This window comes from Molossus molossus, unplaced genomic scaffold, assembly GCF_014108415.1.
Source record: "Molossus molossus isolate mMolMol1 unplaced genomic scaffold, mMolMol1.p scaffold_m16_p_8, whole genome shotgun sequence".
NCBI classification, from domain to species: Eukaryota; Metazoa; Chordata; class Mammalia; order Chiroptera; family Molossidae; genus Molossus; species Molossus molossus.
In genome coordinates this window covers 99,281,025-99,298,718 of record NW_023425402.1, presented here as the reverse complement: position 1 = coordinate 99,298,718, position 17,694 = coordinate 99,281,025, and the positions used below count along the sequence as shown (strand labels likewise).

General features: G+C 39.9%; 1 protein-coding gene across 1 annotated transcript in view; it reads right to left on the bottom strand.

Moving 5' to 3' along the window:
• Positions 1-17,694, bottom strand: part of PPP1R14C (protein phosphatase 1 regulatory inhibitor subunit 14C) — a 75,855-nt gene that overhangs the window by 9,339 nt on the left and 48,822 nt on the right. Inside the window, exons 2-3 of the mRNA XM_036249303.1 lie at positions 15,422-15,505; positions 14,074-14,106 (exon numbers count right to left, since the gene is read on the bottom strand). Coding sequence (XP_036105196.1) covers positions 14,074-14,106; positions 15,422-15,505 — 117 coding nt within the window. The remainder of the gene's footprint in view (positions 1-14,073; positions 14,107-15,421; positions 15,506-17,694) is intronic.

Below are 17,694 nucleotides of genomic sequence, written 5' to 3'. Positions count from 1 at the left end.
GCACGATCATTCATTTTGAATTTAATGAAAAAAGAAAAGGCCATAAAATCACAATCAATCATTCAAAAACGCCAACCCTTTTAAAGGTCCCCTGCCTTTTAAAACCTGTAACCTCCTCCATCTCATCTTTAAAAAAAAAAAAAAAAAACAATCACTAATTACTGGAAGAAAAGCATCGAAGGGCAAGGTGGCTCTTCCCATAACAGCATCTCTTTCTTCTTTTCTTGTTACATCACAATTACTGTTGTCATCATCCTTATCACTATTCTCAGGGTCATCCTGCTTGTAAGGGTGTGTAGTAAGGAATTTAACCTTGCCCCAAAAGAGGTCTGTTCTCTGCCCTCGGCTCCTGGGAGGCAGGCTCTGAGCCCCTGGAATGTCCTGCCTGATGGAAGCGTCTTTGTTTACCTGGGGCCTCGGGACATGTGAGACAGTCTAGCGGCGTGATTTAGGGTGGGGGCTTTGGGTCACATGGTACCAGCTCAATGTCCAGAGGGGCTGGAAATTTGAGATTACTGTGAGCAGCCAACCATGACTATGTGACCAAATCCCAATAGAAAGTATGGACCTCCACGCTCAGAGGAGTTTCCCCGGTTGGCAATACTTTCTACGCAGTGCTACACGTCACAGTGGAGAGTCAACACTGTCTGTGACTTCACTGTGAGACAGCTGGCGGCTCTGCATTTGGAATTTTCCTGGACTCTGCCCCATGCACCTTTTCCTTTGGCTGATGTGTTGTTGTTGTTTTTCCTCACCCGAGGATCTTTTTCCATTGATTTTTAGAGACAGTGGAAGGGGGAGAGAGAGAAACATCGATGTGAGAAAGACACATCCACTGGCTGCCTCCCACACAACCCCAACCAGGGCCGGGAATTGGACCTGCAACCCAGGTATGTGCCTTTGACCGGGAATCAAACCCAAGACCCTTCGGTCTGCAGGCCAATGCTCTAACCACTGAGAAAACTGGCCAGGGCACCCCTTGGCTGATTTTAATAAACCATAACTGTGAGTTTGACAACGTTCAATAGTTCTGTGGGTCCTTCTAGCAAAATATTGAACATGAGTATGGTCTTGGAGACCCCTGCACATGCAAATGGTGTCAGAAGTGACGATGGTCGGTGGACGGTTCCCTAACTTAGCAGAGAATGCTGAATAAAGACCAGGAAATAAATGCAGAGTTTTGCTCCATGACTGCATGTCTTTGGCAAGCTCACCTAATGTTTCTGGCTTGATTTTCCTCAATGAAGACAATCTTAATCAGGTTTATAAATATTCCAAAGTGGAGCTTGTGCTCACCAGCTAGGAATTCAGAGAAAAGCAATGAGAAGTAGACAGAGCACAGGATGTCAACTCAAATGGGGGTTGAAACGCCAGCCCTAGCATGTCCCGGCTCCTGGGCCTGGTGTACAAAGAGCCCTATTCTAAGTGTGTGAGCAATTGACATACTGGTGCAAAATTTTTTTGGCTACTAGGTGAGGTTACTCATGTTTCTGGTTAATAAGTCCCACACCTTTATTATTTACCTGCCTAACTACACAAAAACACAAGGCTCTCGTAGCCATTGGCTACCACCACCAGAATGTCCTTTGCATCTGGTTACAGTCTTTCTTTAGAAGCTCCCAATTCTCTCACTATTCAGAAACATTGTTCTCAAGGTGGCAGCTTTCAAAGGTTGTATTTCAACTCATTAATCTAGCATCCTCACCCCACCCCACACCGGCAGTCTGTTTTGAGGAAACCCCATGAGAAGCCACCTGGAAAGGTCCCCTGTGGGTAGCCACGCAGACCTGTTAACCTGGAGAGAAATGGCTGCTTCCCTGGCTTCCTCCAGAAAGCGCGGACCCCTAAATCACTCTGCTGAGCAACTGGGTTCCTAACTCAGAGACGTAGGAGACAAGCTGACACCCTGGCATTTCTGTCCTTTTATTCCTACTTTAATATTCTTCCAGCACTTATGTTCTCCCCATAGTGACCTGTGGTCTTATCAGAGATTGTTTTTCAAATGGACATACAGATTCCCTGCTTTACCTAAGTCCCTAGATTACTTACAGACACACAGATGTTCAGTAAACATTTGTTGAGCGTATGACGAAAGAGAATACAGTAAAATGCCAAGCCGTGTCTCTGCCAGACACCCACACAGCCTCACCGTGTTGTAAATATCCAGTTTATATTTTCTCCCCACTGCAACGGGCTCAGTGAACAGGGACTAAGTTCTTCCATGTATACATAAACTCAAGAATATTTTCAAAAACGGGTTAAAATGCTAAATGGATAAGAGCTGATGTGATCGGGATGAGTTGACAATGGCCACCACCAAAGCGTGTCAGAAAAGTGAGAGGTAGTCACCATGACACCAAGGTCAAAGCTGGAGATTCCGCCTTCCTACTGCCTACACAGAAAGACCAGCAGAGCCGGCCTACCTCCACGGAGCTCTGATCTATTACAAATCACAGTCAGACATCGCTTCATGTGGCCACGACATTTCTGTGACCCGGCAGATTACTCAGAAATGCTTCTCACCACCTCCTTTTAAACTTAGTTATCCTATATGAACCCCTGAAGCTTGTCAACTTACAGGCTTTGATTGCTAAAGTGATAGGTAATACCACAACCTCTATTTCACAGAAATGAGATCAACATCAGGTTTTGTTCTCTGCATCTTTATTTGACAGCAATGAAGCAGCCACCTGCCACTATAAAAAGATATTTCTAAATGTTCGCTGCCTGAACTGACAACTCCCTTAACAGATACTAAGACACATACCTGCAAGCCCATATCAAATGTTTTTTCTGTCCACCATCCTGATACAATGGAGGTACTCTTATGTGATCCTAGGATTTGAAGATCATGCAAAGTTAGAGGAGTAGAAAAAGAAGCTCCTCCTAAACACCCCCCCCCCCCCACCTGATTTCCACGCTGTCCACAATGCTGTTACTACTGATCCTCCACATTCAAGGAATAACCAAAACACTACATTTCTTTTCGCATTACAAAAAAACATCCTTTTTCTACCTTTAAATCAGCTCTGTTTTAATATCTACTACTTCAGAAATGGCATTTACTCAAGGGGAAAATATTAAAACAGTATTCTTACTAATCAATCACTAATAGATTAGTGTGGTGACCACAATCATACTGCTGTGTTCTGAAGGACCCAAGTCAGGAAAGATTTATCTGTCGTGAGTCAACAGTTTGGGATGTGAACCAAAATTGGAAAACACAGGTCCTTTCCTCACTAATTAAGGACCCCATAGGACCCAAAGTATATGACAGAAAGTGACACGCTAAAAACAATGTCACTTCTGTGAAACTGGCAGATTTTTCAAAGTCTGCTCTTCAACTTGAATAATTCAAGAACATCACTACTGATGAATTTTGGCACATTCACTATGTAATGAAGAAGCATTACCTTACATAGAACCAGATTAACTGTGTGCCCAACTTCATGGTATATGTTTTCTTTCATACCCTGACTTCTTCACTTATCCACTATGTCACCTTCGACGAATTACACAGCCTTCCCCTTGTCTCAGATTTCCTGACACCAATGGTGTCAGTCTCATAGCTTTGTCGTGAAGATAAAAAGAGTGAATATATCTGATGCGCTTAGACTGGTGCCTGGCCTGTGCTTAGTAATATTTAGCTATTTTATTGTCATTGTTACTATCACTAAAATTATTATTATTGCCAATAAGCCTTACTACAGTGCAGGGAGGTTGTTATTACTTCCATCTCACAGAGGAGAAAGTGGGGGCTCAGAGAGGGTGAGAAAATTGCTGAAAGTCACACACATTTGGTGCTGTCGCTGGCATAAGACTCGATTCAAAGTCCAGCTTTCTTTCCACCACCCACCCTGCCTGTGCGAAGAGACTGTAAAAATGTGTCTAAACCAGCAATGACGTCTTCCTTATCTTTCTAACTTCAAAGCGACATAATTGTATGTCAAGTCCTTTTAATCAAAAAAATAGTATCTCCAGAGGAGGCTACTTGAAAAACAGCATCATTCTTTGTTAGGCATTTCACTGAGATAGAGCAAAATCGTTTCCTGTCCCGAAAGCCTTACCAAGTCAAGGAGCTTCGGAAGACTGGCGGGTTGAAAAGGGCACAAGACGAACGGTCAGGACCTTGGAGTTGGGTCCCGTACGTACTCTTTGCTCACTCCTGTGAGGTCTCAGGTTAAGTTCCCCAAACTCTCTACTGAAGAGATGATTGTGAGGATCAGATAAGAGCTAATACTGGTTAACCACAATTTGAACTGCAGAGCCCTGGGAAAATACAGCTTTTCTTTTCATCACCACAATCCAGGTGCCGGTGAAATCAGTTTCTGATGAACACCAGCGCAAAGTCAACGCTACCAGGCCATTTCTGAAATGATCCTTTAACAGACAAATGAACTCGACAGAAATTCCTCAGCATCTTACACCGTTTCTTTCCTAGAAATCATGACCTAAACAAAGAATGCAGAGATGTTCACGCATAGACTCCAGTACCTTTTCCTTCTTCCTTCCTTTGGAACTCTGAAAGACATTCCGATATTACATCCCTTTCTCTCTTCAGCCTTATAGACACCAGATAGGAATACTTTTGTATCGGGGTTGATACTGATCATTTTCATCAAACTGCATGGCTGCTCAGATGTGTAAATATTTTTCTCCCTCAATACTGCAAAGATTAGGAAGAACAGGGTTTGTTTTGGTGAGAAATTGAAAGTGACTTCCTACTGCTGCCCAGCTGCAGAACCAATCAGAAGAGAGAGCACCAAGTCCAACCTTCCCCAGCTAAATAACCAAAACATGATCTTCTCCAACTAGAAGAAGATGAAGAAAAGGGGAATGAGAAGTAAGGAACTGGCAAGTCCCTACCTAGCAGCCCAGGCTCACTCTCAGCTACAACCCTCCCAGCCTATACCACATGCTCATCCATCAGCACAGTCCTACTAGTCTTTGTCTAACCCTTCACAACAGTATAATATTGCCAAAGAAACCAAATGGCGAGGTCTCCTGCCTCCTTCCCATTCTTGCTGTCAGAAAGCCTGAAATGAGAGTATCAACCCCTCTGGGATGTGAACCAAAATGGGAAAACACAGGTTCTTTCCTCCTAGTTAAGGACCTCATAGGACCCAAAGTATATCACAGAAAGTGACATGCCAAAAATCTTTTCAAAGAATAAAAAAAAAAGATGTTCAAATAGCAACATTTTAAGTGGTCCCCTTGCTCCATATACACACATCATGACAAAAAAATCTGGTCTGTAACCTGGAGACTCCAGAGTGAGACCCACCAAGGGACAAGCTGTGCTCACATGTACGGATTTCAATCAGCACACCAGCTCCTGACACTCAAAATGAGCGCACTGCCAAAAATCAGCAAAGGCGGGGGACAATGGACAGAAAAATCGTGGATTCAGAGAAAATAGAGACAATGCAGAGAGCAGAACAATATTACTATTTTTTTTTATCCTCACCTGAGGACATTTTTGCATTTATCTTCAGATAGAGTGGGAGACAGAGGGGGACGAGAGAAAGAGAAACATCGATGTGAAAGAAGAGCAGAACAATCTTAAAAGCAAAAACAAGCAAAAAAAAAAAAAAAACACACTGATTAATCTGATTAAACTCCTAAAAGAGAAAAGGATAAAATGCATAAAAAAAAGAAGAAGAAATACTAAACCAAAATAGTGAATGGAGATGAAGAAAGGTCTTTTGATATTAAAAATAAGAGAATTCTAAAACGGCAGCAGAGTGAATAGAAGCTACACAGACCATCTCCCAAGACCAAACAGGAATTACAACTAAAATAAAGACAAATAGTTGGGAAAAAGCAACAGAAAAGCAGCTTGTGACACTGACTCGATCCTGGTAGGATCACAGAGACTCGAGAGGGGGGCTGAGAGCCCACAGACAGCAGCAGCCATTGCTGTGAGCAGCGCTCATAGGATTACACTCCCAAGCGATTACACAGCCCAGAGCTGGGACAGATGCTAAAATAATCACAGACACTCACCTTGGTCTCTGGCAGAGGAGGGGTGGACTGGACTGAAACTGTGTGGGGACACTCGGGATTTGGAGGGCGCTCAGAGCTTTTGCTGAGTTGCAGCCACGCAGGACGGTGGCCATCTTACTCCTTCCCAGGGCTCTGGGGAGAGGCAGTGGCCCCTCCTTCGGAGATTCAACACCACCCAGGTGGGCCATTGAAATGCAAATTGAGACTCCTTAACAACCAGCATCTGCCCCACCCTCAAGAAATCCCCTTACACTGAGCACCTGAGGGAGTTTTCATTCAACTGAGAGCCTCAACTAATAGCCTCCAGGCAAAAAGTAACCTCGACTAATACCCTCCAGGCAAAAAGCTAGAGGATAACTGAATCATTCCTGGGCTTGCAACTCTACCCAGGAAAGTAAGACTTGACAGTGGTGTTTACTATGGGTCTGCCCATGCTCATCCAAACCCAGTAGAGGGAGCCACAAACAGCAGAATACCAACACCCAGAGGGAAAATTTGGCAGGCTCCAAAGTCCACTGAGATAGCCAAAATGGTGAAACAAAGAAACAAATACCAAATGAAAGAACAAGAGACCTCTACTTAAATTGAGAAAATGAGGTGCAGTTAAGCAAATTAACAGAGCTAGAATTCAGAGCCATGATATTGAAGAAGCTCAACAGCATGAGTAAGGACATCAACAGCATGAGTAAAGACATAGAAACATTGAAAATCAACCGATTGGAAATTAAAAACCACCAAGAAGTAATGAAGAATGACATAGCAGAAATAAAAAACACATCGGAAGGGCTAAACAGCAGAGTAGAGGAAGCTGAGGATGAGATCAGTGAATTAGAAGACAGGGAAGAAAAAAAAATCAAACAATCAGAAAACCAAAAGGAAAAAGACAATTAAAAAACAGGAAGACAGCTTAAGAGGACCATGGGACAACTGGAAACGTAATAATATTTGCATCAGAGGAGTCCCTGAAGAAGAAGAAAATGAGCAAGGGTTAGAGAATATATTTGAAGAAATAGTGACCAAAAACTTCCCTAATTTGGTGAAGGTAGAAGGCATTCAAGTTCAAGAAGCACAGAGAGCCTCAACTAGGGAAGAACTCAAACAGGCCCACACCAAGACACATAGTAATTAAAATGCCAAAAATTAAAGACAAACAGAATCCTAAAAGCAGCAAGAGGTAAGTAACAGGTTACCTACAAAGGAACACCCATAAAGCTCTCAGTTGACTTCTCAAAAAAAACACACACTACAGGCCAGAAGGGAATGGCATGAGGTAATCAAGTTCATGAAAAACAAGGATCTGAATCTAAGACTACTCTATCCAGCAAGGCTATCATTCAAAACAGAAGATCAAATAAAGAGCTTCCCAGACCAAAAAAAAAAAAAGGTTAAGGGAATACATTAGCACTAAACCAGCACTGCAAGAAATGTTAAAAGAACTGCTGTAATTAGAAGAAATAGGAAGAAAAATATAACCACACTAAACAAAAATGGCAATAAGTAAGTACATATCAATAATCACCTTCAATGTGAATGGACTGAATGCTCCGATAAAAAGACACAGAGTAGCTGACTGGATAAAAAAGCATGACCCATATATATGTTGTTTACAAGAGACTCACCTCACGACAAAAGACTCACATAGGTTGAAACTGAAGGGATGGGAAATTATCTTCCAAACAAATGGAAAGGAAAAAAAAAGCTGGGGTAGCAATACTCATATCTGATGCAATAGATTTCAAAATGAAGGCCATTACTAGAGACAAAAAAGGCCACTACATTATATTGAAAGGATCTATCCAACAGGAAAATATAACCTTGATAAACATATATGAACCCATTATAGGAGCACCAAAATATATTTAAAATCTTCTGGAGGACTTCAAAGGAGAAATCGACAGCAATACAATCATAGCAGGGGACTTCGACAACCCGCTGATGAAACTGCATAGATCCTCTAGACAAAAAATTAGCAAGGAAACAGAGACTCTAAATGAAACACTAGACCAAATGGACTTAATAGATATCTAAAGAGAATTACACCCCAAAACTACAGAATTCACATTCTTCTCAAGTGCACATGGGACATTCTCAAAGATAGACTACATGTTAGGACACAAACTAAATCTCTACAAGTTCAAGAAGACTGAAATCATATCAAGCATCTTCTCACATCACAATGGCATGAAATCAGAAATCACTTGCAACAAGAACATGCAAAGACATTGGAACACATGGAAGCTAAACAGCATGTTATTAAACAATGAATAGGTTACAGAAGAGATCAAGGAAGAAATTAAAAACTTCCTGGAAACCAATGAAAATGAACACACAAAAATACTAAATCTATGGGATGCAACGAAAGCAGTTCTGAGAGGGAAGTTCATAGCACTACAGGTCTACCTACCTCAAGAAACAAGAAAAATTGCTAATAGACTATCTAACCTCACAACTTAAAGAATTAGAAAGTAAACAAAAAGAAAACCCCAGAGCAAGTAGAAGGAAGGAAATAGTAAAGATCAGAGCAGAAATAAATGACATAGAGACCAAAAAAACAATTCAAAGGATCAAGGAAACAAAGAGCTGGTTTCTCAAAAAGATAAACAAGATTGATGGACCCTTAGCTAGACTCACCAAGAAACAAAGAGAGAGAACCCAAATACACAAAATCAGAAATGAAAGAGAAGTAACAACTGACACCACAGAAATACAAAAGATCATTAACAACTACTATGAACAATTAAATGGCAACAAATTAGACAATCTAAGCAAAATGGACAAATTCTAGAAACACATAGTCTCCCAACCTGGACTGGGAAGAGATAGAAAACTTGAACAGACCAATAACAACTAAGGAAATTGAAGGGGTAATCTAGACTGTCCCAGCAAACAAAAGCCCAGACCCGGATGGCTTCATGGGGGAGTATTACTGAACATTCAAAAAAGAACTAACACCCATTCTCAAACTATTTCAAAAAATTCAAGAAGAAAGACTTCTAAACTTGTTTTATGAGGCCAGCATAATTCTAATTCCAAACCAGAAAAAGACACTACAACGAACGAAAACTACAGGCCAATATCCTTGATGAACACAGATGCAAAAAATCCTGAACAAAATACTAGCAAATCAGATCCAGCAATACATCAAAAAAATTATTCACCATGACCAAGTGGGATTCATCCCAGGGATGCAAGGCTGGTACAATATTCGCAAATCAATAAATGTGATACACCACATAAATAAATGAAGAATAAAAACCACATGATTATATCAATAGATGCTGAAAAAGCATTCGACAAAATCCAGCATTGATTTCTGATAAAAACACTCAGCAATGTGGAAATGGAGGGATCATATCTTGACATAATAAAGGCCATATATGAAAGACCTACAGCCAACATCATACTCAATGGGCAGAAACTAAAAGCATTTCCTTCAAGAACAGAAACAAGACAGGGATGCCCACTTTTGCCACTCTTATTTAACATAGTACTGGAAGTCCTAGCCACAGCAATCAGACAGGAAGAACAAATAAAAGGGATGCAAATGGGATAGGAGGAAGTGAAACTGTCATTATTTGCAGATGACATGATATTATACATAGAAAACCCTAAAGACTACATCAAAAATCTACTCGACATAATAAGTGAATTTGGCAAAGTAGCAGGATACAAAATTAACGTCAAGAAATCAATGGCATTCTTATACACCAATGATGAACTCACAGAAAGAGAAACTGAAAAAACAATCCCATTTACCATCACGGAAAAAAAATTAAGATACCTAGGAATAAACTTAACCAAAGAAGGACCTATTTGCAGAAAACTACAGGACATTGAAAAAAGAAATAGAGGAAGATATATAAAAAAAAGTGGAAGCACATACCTTGGATTGGAAGAATTAACATCATTAAAATGTCCATATTACCCAAAGCAATCTATAGATTCAATGTAATGCCCGTCAAAATGCCAATGACATATTTCACAGAACTAGAACAAATACTTCAAAAGTTCATATGGAACCAAAAAAGACCCCAAATAGCCACAACAGTCTTAAAAAAGAAGGACAAAGTCGGTGGGATCACAATACCAGATATCAGGTTATACTACAAAGCTACTGTAATCAAAACAACCTGTTACTGGCACAAAAACAGGCATATAGACCAGTGGAACAAAGAACTCAGCAATGGACCCAAGACTGTATGCTCAATTAATATTTGGCATAGGAGGCAAGAGCATACAATGGAGTAAAGACAGCTTCTTTAATAAATGGTGTTGGGGAAATTGGACAGCTACATGCAAAAAAAAAAAAATGAAACTAGACCATCAACTTACACCATACACAAAAATAAACTCAAAATGGATAAAAGACTTAAATGTGACCCGAGAATCCATAAAAATTCTAGAAGAAAATGTAGGCAACAAAATTTCAGACATCATATGCAGCAGAATTTTCACTGATACATCACCTAAAGCAACAGAAACAAAGGAAAAAATGAACACATGGGACTACATCAAACTCAAAAGCTTCTGCACAGCAAAAGAAACAACCATCAAAATGGAAAGGCAACCCACTGTATGGGAGAGCATAATTGCCAATGATACATCAGATAAGGGGTTAATTTCCAATATATATAGAGTGCTCAAACAACTCAACAAAAGGAAGACAAAGACCCCATTAAAAAATGGGCAGAGGATCTAAATAGACACCTCTCCAAACAGGACATACAAATGGCTAAGACACATATGAAGAAATGCTCAACATCACTAATCATCAGAGAGATGCAAATTAAAACAACAATGAGGTATCACCTCACACCTGTCAGAATGGCCGCCATCAACAAATCATCAAACAACAAGTGTTGGCGAGAGTGTGGAGAAAAGGGTACTCTAGTGCACTGCTGGTGGGAATGCAGACTGGTGCAGCCACTATGGAAAACAATATGGTGTTACCTCAAAAAATTTAAAATGGAACTGCCATTTGACCCAGTGATCCTACTTATAGGAATATACCCTAAGAAGCCTGAAACACCAATCAGAAAGAATATATGTACCCCCATGTTTGTAGCAGCACTATTTACAATAGCTAAGATCTGGAAACAGTCCAAGTGTCCATCAGTAGACGAATGAATAATAAAGGTGTGGTACATATACACAATGGAGTACTATGCAGCTGTAAGAAAGAAAAATCTCTTATCCTTTGAGACGACATGGAGGGACCTGGAAAGTATTATCCTAAGTGAAACAAGGCAAGCAGAAAAAGACAAATACCACATGATCTCACTTATTTGTGGAATATAATGAACATAACAGTCTGAGCAATAGGGTAGACCCTGAGACATGGAAGTAGGGTACAGACTGACAACCCTCAGAAAAGGCGGTGATGGGGGAGTGAAGAGATAAACCACAGAATTTATATGCATGTACGCATAACCAATGGACACAGACAATAAAGCCGGGGATGGGGCACGGGGATGGAGAGGAGGGTGTCAATGGGGAAAAAAAGTAGAAACATCTGTAACAAAAATAAAATAATAAAAAATAAAAATTAAAAAAAAATAAGACTGCTGAAATTGAAAAATATCAGTAAAAAGGTTTGAAGATAAAGTCAAGGAAATCTTTCAGAGGGAGAACAAAAAGAGATCAAGGGGTTGGAAAACAGATGGGAAAAGGTAAGAAATTAGAAGCTCCATCCAGAAGATGTAACATACAAATAACAAGAGAGTGAGAAATATCGACTTCTGAGGAAAAAGTTAATAAAAATAACAAAAGACAATTTTTGAAAAACTGAAAGATATAAATCTTCAGGCTAAAACAACTTGCAAAATACCCAGCATATGAATAGAAAAAGACTTACACTAGAGCGTATCATAACAGAATTCAAACTGTAGAGATAATCCTAAAAGCTAACTGAAGGGGAAAAAATAGATCACATACAAAGGTCTGAGGATGGAAGTAGCATCAGACTCCTTAACAACAGAAGTAACACAACAATGGAACAATGCCTTTAAAATTGAGTTTTAATAATGAATTTTATTCTGGAATTGTACATCATCCCAACTATATTGATCAAGATTTATTTTCACATATACAAGGATTCAAAAAATTTGCCTTCTATGTATGCTTTTGCCAAAAGCCACTGGGGTGGGGGGATGTACTCCAACTAAATTGAAAAAGACTGGGATTTAATAAACAACCCATCTAGTCTGGCTGGTGTGGCTCAGTGGTTGAGCGTCAACCCATATACCAAGAGGTCGCCGGTTCGATTCCCAGTCAGAGCATATGTCCAGATTGTGGGCCCGATCCCTAGTAGGGGGCATGCAGGAGGCAGCCAATCGATGTTCTCTCTCATCAATATTTCTATCTCTCCCTTTCATTTCCTCTCTAAGATCAATAAAGGGAAACAACACATCTAATGTACAACAGCAGTAAATAGAAATCTCAGGACAGTAGCAACTCAGTAGATCCAGAGAATAACTTCTCCAGATTGTTGCACAGGGGGTCTGGGAAGAAAGTTTGGAGTGGGGGATGGTAATGATATATTTGAGCATACATAAAATATATTATTACATGTTTGACAAAGATACTGGAGAATTCAACAACAACAAAAAAAGCAACAGGTAGGAGACAAAATAAAGACAAGGTAATTATCAACTCTGGGAAAAACAAAGGGCTATACTAGAAAGGAGCCATGGTCACATTTTACTGTTTGGTTTAGCAGTGAAAAACATTTGTTTAAATCATAATACTATTTTTTAAATATGTTTTTATTGATTTTTTGGAGAGAGAGGAAGAGCAAGAGAGAGAGAAACATCGATGTGAGGGAGAAACATCGATTGCCTGATTCCTGCACACCCTGTACTGGGGATCGAGCCTACAACCCAGGCATGTGTAAATAAAGTTAAATAACTTTATTAAGGGGATGAAGGGAACTAAACTGTGTGGAGACTGAGAGAGCTACCATATTTCCCCTCAAGTTACTACATACAATAAAATGTTATAAATGCATATTTAGGAATATAAGAGTAAATAACAGGGAAACAGCCAAAAGTGTTATTGTATAAAAACATAAATGTAATATATGAATATAAAGTATATACTTCTAGGGAGGAGGATGATGGGTAGGAAAGGCACTGCTATTTCCCTTTATAAGCCTAATCACGTTTGACTTTTCAAAATTATGAATATGTATTACATTGATTAAAATATAGGTTTAACAACTAAAATTAAAGTTAAAAATATCTATGACTGCAAGATATAATCCATATAAAGGAAACCTGGAGATTGGAAGAAGAAAGCTCAAATAAAAAACTGGCCACAAACCAAATGATCATAAAACACCGCAATTAAATCTTGCACGCTCTTGTAAAAGCATGCTTTCCCCCAACGTTGTAATCATAGCACTTCGAAAAACAACAGTCCTGCCACCAAATGGACTCTGGAGCATCTGCTAAATCTCCCAGTTTCTCTGATTTATCACAGGAACACAGTGGAAGTACTTCTTTTACCAGTATTTTCATACTGATGAAATCCTTAATTCCTACATTGTTCTTTTGGTCATTAGCACATACATTAAATACTTTGGTATAATCAAACTAATGGCCATTGTTTTTCACATTAATATTTATACACTTGATAAATAGCCAAACAAAACATAAAATTTCTCCTTCCAAGAAAGGCAACTGTTAAATTCTGAACAACAGAAATGGCTTTACACTTTTAAAAAATACATACCTATCCACTAACAGAATGTATTCTCCAGTTACACACCTAAAACTTTTACTAAAGTGATTCCAAAACCTCTCACACTTACCTTCGAAGCTTGGCTTTCATAGAAAAGCAAGCAACACACGAGATTCCATTAGTTGTAAGTCTTCCTAAACCAGGCATGTTTAGGCTTACAAATAAAGAAGGTAGTACTATTCAAACATACGTACTTCCCTTATGGATAACAACTGCACTTAGTATACACTTCATCAAACCCACTTACTCTCTTCAGCTTTACAAACAGACAAACTAATTACTAAAAACCAATTCAAACATGGCATCTGGGAAACATGGCTCGTTTACCTCTGTCGGTTTGTAGCAGTCTACGAGAGCTTCCTAGAACGAAATACACAGAGGGTAAGTTTTACTATTTTAAAATTCAATGTCATTTTAAAAGTGAAATTAAAATTATTTCATCTTTACAGTATCATTCTAAACATGCGAAATCAACATTTCATATTGCTTATCTAGAATACTTGATTTCAGTACCCACTGGTCATCTAAAGAAACAAAGAGTTGTATCCTTCGTATGCAGGAATGCCTTACACTCTCCAGAACACACACGTGCGCACACACACATGCACGCCTTTCCTCTGGGCTGCCACCTTGGTTAATAATAAACTGGATATACTTAACTGGGGCAGCCTGTGAACGACAGTGCCAGTCACACTCAATAATCACATGGAGAGTCAAGGGCCTGGCTGTGATTCAACCCCAGACCAGCCTGTCACACCTCTGCGGACTTCAGTGACCTCCCCTGGAACCGAAGGGGATGACCAGATGGTCGCTAAAGCCCCTCTCAAGTTTTCAATTTTAAGAAAACTTGATGTCGTTACATTCTGTATAGAACTGATGCCGGCTTTAATTTTTTCAAGTTTCACCTCCCAATTAAATTTACCAACAAGAAATAATCATTAAACTGAAACTGTTCACCACTCAAGGGACATTTGTAATTATTAACACATTAATATATTAAAAATGTTCCCTTTAATTGCCTTTAGTGATCATTTGCCACTGGTAATTACCAACAACCATTAACAGTAATTGTCAGTGAACATTAAAAACATTGGCAGGTCAAAGGTTGACTGGTTTTAGGAACTCCCAAATACAGATTTTAAATACAGATAGACTTGACCCCCTCTGGGAAGGCAAATAAACATTGCATTACTGTGGACTAAGGAAACATAAGGCATCTCAACATCCATGATTGTACCAGAATTGAGCATACTCTAATAAAACATATTTTATTAAACAGAATTATGTTGCATACAATCTGATGTAGAAATCAATGTCATGAATGATACAATCCACAACTGTAAGATCGCAGTCGTGGGCTTAGACACTCCAGTTCTAGCTCAGACCCTCTCCTTTTCATACAACTGTGGGACATAGCTTCCTTCTCTGGCAAATGGACCTCTGGAGGTGGAACCAGCTCTCCCTCCCAAGAAGATGAGACTGGAGAAACTCACTTCCAAAACGTGCTTCAGGAACTGACTACCATCAAGAACTACTTCATCATCAGAGAATCAGAGATGAACTTTAGGAGGCTGAACACTTAGCATCCCATTGCTTTCCCCTCTGCAAGCTCTGGAGACCCAAGTGGATTCAAGCATCTATGACCAGAAGGTTCCAGAGTTTAAAAGTTACTTACCCGTAATTTTAACGCTCTCTCTTCTTCACTGTCCGCATCAAGAAGATCATCAATGTCAATTTCTACATCTGGCATTTCTTCTTCCTGGGGGAAATGGAAAGACATTCTAATTAGTGAGAAGCTACATTGCACTGAACCAACTTAGGAGGGAAAGAAAAGAAGGAGGGGGAACAAAGGAGGATTAAGAGTCACAAAGCAGTAAAAAGTAAAATTTCAAAAATAACAATTTCCTATTTTCAGGCAGAAAACTGCAATTATACATACACAATGGGGATTCATAATTTAAAGAGTAGAGATCCTAAAAAATGGCGGCGCAGTGAATGGAAGTTACAAAGACCATCTCCCAGGACCAAACTGGAATTACAACAAAAATAAAGACAAATCGTCAGGAAAAAGCAACAGAAAAGCAGCTTGGAGGACCATATAATCAGGGACACTGACTTGATCCTGGTAGGATTGCAGAGGTGTGAGAGGGGGGCTGGGAGCCCACAGACAGCAGCAGCCTTAGCTGTGAGCAGCGCCCTCAGGTTAAACTCCCAGGCAGCTCCACAGCGCAGAGCTGGGACAGACAATAAAATAGCCACAGACACTCACTGTGGGATCTGGCAGAGGGAGGGAGGACTGGACTGGAATTGTGTGGGGACACTCGGGATTTGGAGGGCTCTCAGAGCTTTTGCTGAGTTGCAGCCACTCAGGACAGTGGTCATCTTACTCCTTCCCAGGGCCCTGGGGAGAGGCAGTGGACCCTCCCTTGGAGATTCAACCCCACCCGGTGGCCATTGAAATGCAAACTGAGGCTCATTAACAACCAGCATCTGCCCCACCCTCGGGAAATCCCCTTACCCTGAACACCTGAGGGAGTTTTTCATTCAAATGAGACTAAACTATTTCTGGGCTTGCAACTATGCCCAGGAAACTAAGACTTGACAGTGGTGTTTAATGTGGGTTCTCCCACACTCATCCAAACCCAGAAGAGGAAGCCACAAACAGCAGAACACCAATACCCACAGGGAAAATTTGGCAGGCTCTAAAGCACACTGAGATAGCCAAAATGGTGAAACAAAGAAACAAATACCAAATGAAAGAACAAGAGACCTCTACCAAAGATGAGATAAATGAGGTGCACTTAAGCAAGTTAACAGAACTAGAATTCAGAGCCATGATCTTGAGGAAGCTCAACAGTATGTGTAAGGAAATGAGCACCATGAGTAAAGACATAGAAATGTTGAAAATCAACCAGTTGGAATTTAAAACCACCAAGAAGAAATGAAGAATGACATAGCAGAAATAAAGAACACATTGGAAGGTCTAAATAGCAGAGTAGAGGAAGTGGAGGACTGGATCAGTGAATTAGAAGACAGGGTAGAAAAAATCAACCAATCAGAAAACCAAAAGGAAAAAAACAATTAAAAAACAGGAAGACAGCTTAAAAGAACTGTGGGACAACTGGAAATGTAATAATATTCACATCATAGGCGTCCCCAAAGAAGAAGAAAATGAGCAAGGGTTAGAAAATATATTTGAAAAAATAGTGACAGAAAACTTTCCTAACTTGGTGAAGGAAGAAGGCATTCAAGTTCAAGAAGCACAGAGAGCCCCAACTAACAAGAACCCAAACAGGCCCATACCAAGACACATAGTAATTAAAATGCCAAAAATTAAAGACAAACAGAGAATCCTAAATGCAGCAAGAGATAAGCAACAGGTTACCTACAAAGGAAACCCCATAAGGCTCTCAGCTGACTTCTCAACAGAAACACTACAGGCCAGAAGGGAATGGCATGAGATAATCAAGGTCATGAAAAACAAGGATCTGAATCCAAGACTACTCTACCCAGCAAAGCTATCATTCAAAATAGAAGGTCAAATAAAGAGCTTCCCAGACAAAAAAAAAGGCTAAGGGAATACATTAGCACTAAACTAGCACTGCAAGAAATGTTAAAAGGACTGCTGTAATTAGCAGGGGAAATGGGAAGAAAAATATAACCACACTGAACAAAAATGGCAATAAATAAGTACATATTAATAATCACCTTCAATGTGAATGGACTGAATGCTCTGATAAAAAGACACAGAGTAGCTGACTGGAGAAGAAAGCATGACTCATCTATATGTTGTTTATAAGAGACCCACCTCACGACAAAAGACTCACATAGGTTGAAAGTAAAGAGATGGAAAAAAATCTTCCAAGCAAATGGAAAGGAAAAAAAAGCTGGGGTAGCAATACTCCTATCAGATATAATAGATTTCAAAATGAAGGCCATTACTAGAAA